Raw genomic sequence first — 10,389 nt, forward strand, 5'->3', positions numbered from 1 at the left:
TGGGCTGATGAAGACAACAAGTCTGGACTGATGAAGACAACAAGTCTGGGCTGATGAAGACAACAAGTCTGGACTGATGAAGACAACAAGTCTGGGCTGATGAAGACAACAAGTGTGGGCTGATGAAGACAACAAGTCTGGACTGATGAAGACAACAAGTCTGGACTGATGAAGACAACAAGTGTGGGCTGATGAAGACAACAAGTCTGGGCTGATGAAGACAACAAGTCTGGACTGATGAAGACAACAAGTCTGGGCTGATGAAGACAACAAGTGTGGGCTGATGAAGACAACAAGTCTGGACTGATGAAGACAACAAGTCTGGGCTGATGAAGACAACAAGTGTGGGCTGATGAAGACAACAAGTCTGGACTGATGAAGACAACAAGTCTGGACTGATGAAGACAACAAGTGTGGGCTGATGAAGACAACAAGTCTGGACTGAAGAAAACAAGTCTGGACTGAAGACAACAAGTCTGGACTGAAGAAAACAAGTCTGGACTGATGAAGACAACAAGTCTGGACTGATGAAGACAACAAGTCTGGGCTGATGAAGACAACAAGTCTGGACTGAAGAAAACAAGTCTGGACTGATGAAGACAACAAGTCTGGACTGATGAAGACAACAAGTCTGGACTGATGAAGACAACAAGTCTGGACTGATGAAGACAACAAGTGTGGGCTGATGAAGACAACAAGTCTGGACTGATGAAGACAACAAGTCTGGGCTGATGAAGACAACAAGTCTGGACTGATGAAGACAACAAGTCTGGACTGATGAAGACAACAAGTGTGGGCTGATGAAGACAACAAGTCTGGACTGATGAAGACAACAAGTCTGGGCTGATGAAGACAACAAGTCTGGACTGATGAAGACAACAAGTCTGGACTGATGAAGACAACAAGTGTGGGCTGATGAAGACCACAAGTCTGGACTGATGAAGACAACAAGTCTGGGCTGATGAAGACAACAAGTCTGGACTGATGAAGACAACAAGTCTGGGCTGATGAAGACAACAAGTCTGGACTGATGAAGACAACAAGTCTGGGCTGATGAAGACAACAAGTCTGGACTGATGAAGACAACAAGTCTGGACTGAAGACAACAAGTCTGGACTGATGAAGACAACAAGTCTGGACTGATGAAGACAACAAGTCTGGACTGATGAAGACAACAAGTCTGGACTGAAGACAACAAGTCTGGACTGATGAAGACAACAAGTCTGGACTGATGAAGACAACAAGTCTGGACTATGAAGACAACAAGTCTGGACTGATGAAGACAACAAGTCTGGGCTGATGAAGACAACAAGTCTGGACTGATGAAGACAACAAGTCTGGGCTGATGAAGACAACAAGTCTGGACTGATGAAGACAACAAGTCTGGGCTGATGAAGACAACAAGTCTGGACTGATGAAGACAACAAGTCTGGGCTGATGAAGACAACAAGTCTGGACTAATGAAGACAACAAGTCTGGACTAATGAAGACAACAAGTCTGGACTGAAGAAAACAAGTCTGGACTGATGAAGACAACAAGTCTGGACTGATGAAGACAACAAGTCTGGACTGATGAAGACAACAAGTCTGGACTGATGAAGACAACAAGTGTGGGCTGATGAAGACCACATATGTGTCTCTCAGATGTCCAGGGTCTGTGACATCAGGGACATTTTGGACACTCGGCCTTCGTCCCTGCGGCGTCGGCCATGACACCTCTGCTCTGCTGACTTCACAAAGGCCACGCCCACCACCGTGTGTGTGTGCGTGTGTGACGTCACGTTGGCAGGAAGCTGGCCGTTACCACGACGACCAGGTTCAAGGACACAGAGGGCACAGAGCTGCTGGATCATCACAGACAGAACACTGACTCAGTGAAGAGTCCTCGTCTGTCCTCTCTGTCTGTCCTGCAGGTGGACAGACGTGAGGACACCTGTCCTCTCTGTCTGTCCTGCAGGTGGACAGACGTGAGGACACCTGTCCTCTCTGTCTGTCCTGCAGGTGGACAGACGTGAGGACACCTGTCCTCACCTGAAAAACCCACAGAGCTGCAGCAGCAGCAGCACTAACATCTTCATCTCTGCTCCCTGCAGAGCTCCTCCTCCTCCTCCTCCTCCTCATTTGCATATTCTCGTTAAGACCATAAGGCGGCCGCGTCACATGACGTGGATCTGCACTTTAAACTGCAGCTTCATCATCATCATCATCAAACATGTGAATTCACAGCTTTACCTTTATACAAGATCACCTGACCTCAGCCTCCTGTGTGTGTGTGTGTGCATTACACACCAACTCCTGTGTCGACCAATCAGGAGGCAGAACAGGAGGCAGACTTGGAAAGCACATGGTTACAGGAGCAGATCTATACATCTATACATTAGAGAGAGAGAGCAGGACATCCCTGTGTGTGTGTGTGTGTGTGTGTGTGTGTGTGTGGGCAGGACGCCAACACACAGCGTTTGTTCAGGTCCTAAAGTGGCTACAAATACAGGAACACACACACACACACACACACACACACACACACACATATTTCAGACCAGAATAAGTGTAATACATTACATTCTTGGAATAATAATAGTACAAAAATTCCTCTAATTAACATATATTTGAATGTATTCAAAAAAAGTGGGTGGAGCCTTCTGTCCGTAGTCTTTCGCCAAATACGTCGAATACAAATGTTCGCATTTTGTTAAAATGTTTTTTTTTTTTACGCAGAGGAATCAAATGTTACAAACAAATTTATATTAAAAAATGTTTTTGTTGCCAACGTTATAAAAATTTGCATAAATTTGAAAAACACAGAAACAGAAACATGTTGAAAAACACAACTTAAATAACAGAAACATTTAATGTTTTAAAAATAGGTTACGTTACGAATTACGAAAAAATTTTCAAACAGTTCGTAACTGTTTTTTTTTTTTGACTAAATGATGTTAGAATGAAAAAAGTGTTTTTAAAGTGTCTTAAATCTTTACAAATCAAAGTATAAGAAGCGGCTCCCCCTTGTGGTGACTTTGTGCGAGTGGCTTGGAAAATATTTAATAATTATCTCCTTTTTTGCGATCATTCAGATCACGTAAATTCAGCACGTTTTTTTTTTTAAAGATTAGCATTTACGGATACATTTTCATTACACGACATTTTTAGCCACGCGCTATTTTTATGACGACAATATTTTGTTGTTCTGCGACACGTTTTGTAACGTTAAAAAACGTTAGCAACGCATTTCTTACAAGTTTACATAATTAGTAAAAACAAACAAAAAAACAAGAGAGCATATTTTGCGTTGTAGCTCTTACGTTACGTACGTTATATATTTCGTTACGTCATTAACATCAGTTACACATTTGCGACGATATTTTGTCGTCGTTTTTAACACAAAGATTTTACGCTACGTTACATATACGTCACGCACTTTTGTAACATTGTTAACATTTTTGACGACACGTTTACGTTTGTGACGTCACAACATTGTGTCAAGTTTTTGTTTCTCTGTCATTTTTGCGGTAACTTTTCTGACGTCGTTCGTGTTCTTTGACGTCAGTTATGTTACGTTTGTTTATCGATCGGATCGATCGGATTATGCCGATATCGAGTATTGACGAGATAGAGGGAGAGAGAGAGAGAGAGAGAGAGAGAGAGAGAGAGAGAGAGAGATCTAGAAAAGGTCATTTGACTTTGATCCGTCACCGTGAAGCAGAGGGTGACGTTACCATGGAGACAGAGACACAGGGGCTGTCCCAACGTCATGGCAACCACCGCTATTTCAGGACTGATGTTATCATCATCATCATCATCATCATCATCATCGGCACCTGAACATGTCCCTAACAGCAGGTCACACACACACACACACACACACACTGCAGTCACAGCCTTAGAGGAATACCAATGGAACACACACACACACACATTTGAGTGTAAAACACACACACACACACACAGAGGTTTGTACAGCTGTACTCGTGAGGACTCTGCTATCGCTAACCATAACCAGTTAACACACACACACACACAAAAATGGGTAATAGACGATCAAGAGACTCTGAATGAACACACACACACGAGTGTAAAGAAAACACACATTTGAGTGTAAAAAACACACACACACACACACACAGAGGTTTGTACAGCTGTACTTGTGAGGACTCTGCTATCGCTAACCTTAACCAGTTAACAAACACACATACACACACACACACACATTTGAGTGTAAAACACACACACACAAAAATGGGTAATAGACGATCAAGAGACTCCGAATGAACACACACACACGAGTGTAAAACACACACACACTTGAGTGTAAAACACACACACACACACACAGAGAGAGGTTTGTACAGCTGTACTCGTGAGGACTCTGCTATCGCTAACCTTAACCGTAACCAGTTAACAAACACACACACACACACACACACACACACACACACACACACACACACACACAGGTATGTGGAGCTGCAGAAACCAGGTTCAGCCTCACTAGGACCAGGTTTAATGGTCTCCATGAGGACTACAGTGGTCCTGAAGAGGCAGCAAAGACAGGAACGTGTCAAACACACACATGCACACACACACAGAGGTTTGTACAGCTGTACTCGTGAGAACTCTGCTATCGCTAACCTTAACCGTAACCAGTTAACGACTAACCCCTAAACCAGGTTCAGCCTCACTAGGACCAGGTTTTCAGGTCTCCATGAGGACTACAGTGGTCCTGAAGAGGCTGCAAAGACAGGGACGTGTCTCACACACACGTGCACGCACGCACACACACACACACACACACACACACACACACACAGTTATGTGGAGCTGCAGAAACCAGGTTCAGTCTCACTAGAACCAGGTTTTCTGGTCTCCATGAGGACTATGGTGGTCCTATAGAGGCAGCAAAGACAGGAACGTGTGTCACTCACACACGCGCACGCGCCCCCGCGCGCACACACACACACACACACACACAGGTATGTGGAGCTGCAGGAATGAGGTTGAGGGACCAGGTTTTGGTCTCCATGAGGACCACAGTGGTCCTGACAAGGTCAGCGTTTCTACACACACGCGCATGCACGCGCACGCACACACAGTTAAACCCTTCCTCCTCTTCCTCAGGCGTCATGCAGCACTCAGGATGAACCCAGATCCTCCTGACGTCTCATGGTGAGGTGTCAGCACGCGCACACACGTACACACGCGCACACACACACGTGCACGCGCACACTCTTACCTTTCACCTGACTCTCGTACTCCGCCAGGATTTCTTTGTCCTTCTTGCTCTTGTTCGAGTTGTTCATGTTGTTCATGTCGCAGGTGACGCGCACGCGCGCGCACACGCACACAGGTAAAAAAAAATACAAATAAAAAACCTGCAGATAATTAATCACTTCCGTCCGCGCGCGCCTCCCAAAGCTTCACCGACACCGGTAAGAAGAACATGCTGCTCACACACACACACATTCACACATGTATGAACACACACACACACACACACACTGCAGCAGCAGCAGCCGCGCGCCTTCATCGCCGAGTCCACACTGACGAAGAGGAGGATGAAGAAGAGGAGGAGGCTCTCTCTCTCTCTCACACACACACACACACTGTGAGAAATTACCCACTCGTGACCGCGGCTGCATCACGTGACATCATCATCATCATCATCATCATAATAAAAAAGAGTCAATTAAAAAAAATCTGCAGATTATTTGAAAAAGAAAAAGAGAAAAAAAAAGAAGAAGCTCAATTATCTCGTGCTGCAGCAGCAGCGCGTGCACGTGCACCGGTCTGCAGGAAGGGAGGGAGGGAGGGAGCAGCGGGCCACGCCCACTAGGTACAGCACACACACACACACACACGCACACACTCTGTGTCACCTCACAGGTGCAGACGCGCGCGCACGCGGACCAGCCTCCGTGCGCGTGGACGTAATCAGCAGGAAATTTTAAATAATTAATTGAAAAGAGAGAAAAAAAAAAAAAAAAAACGTGAGAGGAAGCCGGTGTGAAAATGGGTGTGTCCGCGCTGGAGGGGCGGGAATAAAGGCGGACGTGATTGACAACAGCTGTGACCAGTCAGTGAATGAATGAATGAATGTGTGAGATCAATAATATGACGATAAATCGACTGATTGATTGATTGATTGATTGAGGTTTAACAGGATTAATCATTCACTCATTTATTCTTAATCAGATTAAACCTGTCCACTTCATTGTCTGGATTATTTTAACACATAATCTCAAATCTGACTCTGAATTAATCTAATGTCATTTTCAGATTATTACAGTAAAACTGGGCGTAATTTCTCATTTTGTGTGATTTTATTCTCAAATTTAAGGCCTTTTTTTTTAACATTTTAATAATAAATGATTACGTGTATAATTAGTTGTAATTTGCAAGTTTAAAAAGAGAAACAAGGTTCACACACACACACACACACACACACACAGATTATTAATGTATGAGTGAATATGTGTCTCCACCTGCTGGATTATTCAGCACATCACAGCTCGAGCCAAACTAAAGAAAACAAATGGAAAAAGGACAAAAAAAAGACTTATTTTGATTAAATGAATGTTACAGATGATCAAATAATTAAAAAAAAATCTTAATAACGGAAGAAAATAGAAACTGTACCCAGATTATAATCTGAAGAGGATTAAAAGAATAAAAAAAGGACACAATTCTGAGAAAAAAGTGATTTTATTCTCAGAATTCATGCTGTTTTATTATTATTATTTAATTTTTTCATGTGGCCCTAATCCTCTTCCGTATTGATCTAGTGATAATCTGATGATAATCTAATCTGACCTGATGATGGCGCAGGCTGAGGCTGTTTTGTGGCCACCAGGTGGCAGCAGAGCTCCTCTGCTCACACACCGACTTCAGCAGCAGAATTCAGGGCGAGTCTCAAAAACTTTCAAGGGCCTTGAAAATTATTATTTTATCAAATTCACAAATTTTCAAGGATTTCAAGGACTCTCAAGGAAAAACTTTCAAGGGCTTGTTCAATTCAAGCACTTTCAATGACCCATGTCTATTATAGGTGACTTTCAAAGACCTTCAAGGGCCTTGATAAATAAATTCAAATTCAAAAACTTTCAAGGATTTCAAGGACCAGTGAAAACCCTCAAGGGGCACATCAGTGGAGAGAGACGTGTCATGATTTTCCTTGAAATTTTTGAATTGAATTTGAACTTTTTTCAAGGCCCTTGAAGGTCTTTGAAAATAACCTACAATAGACACGTCTCTCCACCGATGTGCCCTTTAGGGTTTCCACAAGTCCTTGAAATCCTTGAAAGTTTTTGAATTTAAACTATTTTTCAAGGCGCTTGAAGGTCTTTGAAAATCACCAAAAATAGACACGTCTCTACACTGATGTGCCATTTAGGGTTTCGTTGGGTCCTTGAAATCCTTGAAAGTTTTTGAATTTTAAATTTTTTTTCAAGGCCTTTGAAGGTCTTTGAAAATCACCAAAAAAATAGACACGTCTCTCTCCACCGATGTGCCCTTTAGGGTTTCCACAGGACCTTGAAATCCTTGAAAGTTTTTGAATTTGAACTTTTTTTTCAAGGCCCTTGAAGGTCTTTGAAAATCACCAAAAAATAGACACGTCTCTCTCCACCGATGTGCCCTTTAGAGTTTCCACAGGTCCTTGAAATCCTTGAAAATTTTAGAAACGTTCCCACGCCTGTTTTCAGAATAAAGAACATTTAAATCTCGATGTAAACACTGTAAACTGAGTCTTATCTTGACGAGGCGTCTCCACACCCTGAGAGAAACGGAGCAGCCGATGCTATCATGCTAGCTGGACATGTATGTCATGTGTGGGTCACGGAACATTAACATGTTGGTTTGCACTGAGTAACACACTCAGAGCCACTTAATGATCCTGTTTGTGCAGCGGCTTCCGCTCGCTGGTTCTTATCAGTCCTGAGATCTGGTCTCTGCTGGGACCTCCAGGTCTTTAAAGGAGGACGCCGTGTCCCCACAGGACGGCAGATTCGTACATTTACAATAAAAACGTCGAGCAGAAATCGATGACAGCGACGAAGAGGAAATTAGATCTAATTCATGATTTTTTTTAAATTTGATTTGCAGAGGGGGAAATTAAATAAATGAATGAATGAATGAACGTCAACACCGGTTTGGCTCATTCAGGGTGATTGACACTTCCTGATGACATCATTATCTCTGATGACATCATCAGCAGCAACAAACTCTGAGACGTCTCTCAGCGTTTGTGGATGAAACTTGGACACGCACTGGTTTATGTTCATTCTGCATCGTTTTCATGGAGACACACAAATACACACAAAATAACTATGAAGAGAGTCCAAAGGACAACAAAGAGACAACACAGTGATGACAAAAAACGAGTACAAACTGAACTAAAATGACTACAGAGACACAAAATGAGTTAAAATGGCAACAAAAAAAGACACAAAGTGGCACAAAACGACTACAAAGAGACAACCAATCAACCAACTAACTAACCAACCAACCAACTAACCAATCAACCAACCAACTAACCAACCAACCAACCAATCACCCAACTAACCAACCAACCAACCAACTAACTAACCAACCATCTAACCAACCAACCAACCAACTAACTAACCAACCAATCAACTAACTAACCAACCAACTAACTAACCAACCAAACAAACAGTGACCAGTTATCCTGGTTCTTGTCCAGGTTCACGTCCTGGTTCGTGTCCAGGTTCTTGTCCAGGTTCATGTCCTGGTTCTTGTCCTGGTTCTTGTTCAGGTTTGTGTCCTGGTTCTTGTCCAGGTTTCACGTCCAGGTTCGTGTCCAGGTTCTTGTCCAAGTTCCTTTTCCAGGTTCTTGTCCAGGTTCACGGGTTGGTTCGTGTCCAGGTTCTTGTCCAGGTTCGTGTCCAGGTTCTTGTCCAAGTTCCTTTCCCAGGTTCTTGTCCAGGTTTGTGTCCTGGTTCTTTTCCAGGTTCACGGGTTGGTTCGTGTCCAGGTTCTTGTCCAGGTTCACGTCCTGGTTCTTGTCCAGGTTCTTGTCCAAGTTGCTTTTCCAGGTTCATGTCCAGGTTCTTGTCCAAGTTCCTTTTCCAGGTTTTTGTCCAGGTTCATGTCCTGGTTCTTGTCCAGGTTCATGTCCAGGTTCGTGTCCAAGTTCGTTTTCCAGGTTTTTGTCCAGGTTCATCTCCTGGTTCTTGTCCAGGTTCGTGTCCAGGTTCTTGTCCAAGTTCCTTTTCCAGGTTCTTGTATAGGTTCATGTCCTGTTTCTTGTCCAGGTTCTTGTCCAAGTTCCTTTTCCAGGTTCGTGTCCAGGTTCTTGTCCAGGTTCACATCCTGGTTCTTGTCCAGGTTCGTGTCCTGGTTCTTGTCCAAGTTCCTTTTCCAGGTTCGTGTCCAGGTGGATCAGGAGGATCAGGAGTAATTTGAGCGTAAAGCTGTTGTTGATAAAACAGCTGAATCTACACATTCTGTAGCGAACAGTATGTCTGTCCTGCAGCAGGAGGACGTCTGAAGGTGTGAGGAGACATTCCTGCTGTTGACCTTCACGTCCATCACGTCCACCACGTCCATACATGGACATGAACGAAAGACGTGTAAACAGAGAAATTAGACTGGGGTGAATTCATTCATTCTTTAAATTACGTGAGCTTTAACAGGGATGTTCCCACTAACTCACCGTCTGTACACACACACACACACACACACACACACACACTCTGTGTTGACGATGATGAAGTGTTTAATGTCCGCTCTACAGGAAGTGCAGGATTACGCTGATGGATTGTCAGCAGCTCAGAGCAGATTATCTGATCTGAAGCGATCAACGTCTGATCCCTATTTTATTACAGTGGCTCAGCGCTAACGCTAACAGCTAACGGCTAACACTGAGGCCTCCAGAGTCTGATCCCTATTTTATTACAGTGGCTCAGCGCTAACGCTAACAGCTAACAGCGAACAGCGAACACTGAGGCCTCCAGAGTCTGATCCCTATTCCATTACAGTGGTTCAGCGCTAACGCTAACAGCTAACAGCTAACGGCTAACACTGAAGCCACCAGAGTCTGATCCCTGTTTTATATCAGGGGGTCAGTGCTAATGCTAACAGCTAACGCAGAAGCCTCCAGGGGAGAACAAGACACTTTAACACAGAGACGCTGCCACCTACTGGTGATAATGGAAACAGCAGCTGCATAAACAAAATGAGTGCAAGAAGACAAAACAACTGCAAAAAGACACAAAAACAACAGCAAAGAGACACAAAAACAACTGCAAAAAGACACAAACAACTGCAAAAAGACAAAACAACTGCAAATAGACACAAAACAACTGCAAAGAGACACAAAACAACTGAAGATAGTCACAAACCAACTGCAGAGACACAAAACAACTGCAAAGAGAC

At 43.6% G+C, this 10,389-nt stretch overlaps 1 protein-coding gene across 1 annotated transcript in view; it reads right to left on the reverse strand.

The window, feature by feature from the left end:
- LOC310937790 (SLIT-ROBO Rho GTPase-activating protein 1-like) overlaps positions 1-5,297 on the reverse strand; it is a gene marked incomplete at both ends in the record, with an annotated part of 29,479 nt that extends 24,182 nt beyond the window's left edge. Inside the window, one exon of the mRNA XM_083902149.1 lies at positions 5,231-5,297. Coding sequence (XP_083758275.1) covers positions 5,231-5,297 — 67 coding nt within the window. The remainder of the gene's footprint in view (positions 1-5,230) is intronic.
- Positions 5,298-10,389: the final 5,092 nt, after the last annotated feature.

Source organism: Microchirus variegatus (assembly GCF_963457635.1).
Source record: "Microchirus variegatus genome assembly, chromosome: 16".
Lineage (NCBI taxonomy): Eukaryota > Metazoa > Chordata > Actinopteri > Pleuronectiformes > Soleidae > Microchirus > Microchirus variegatus.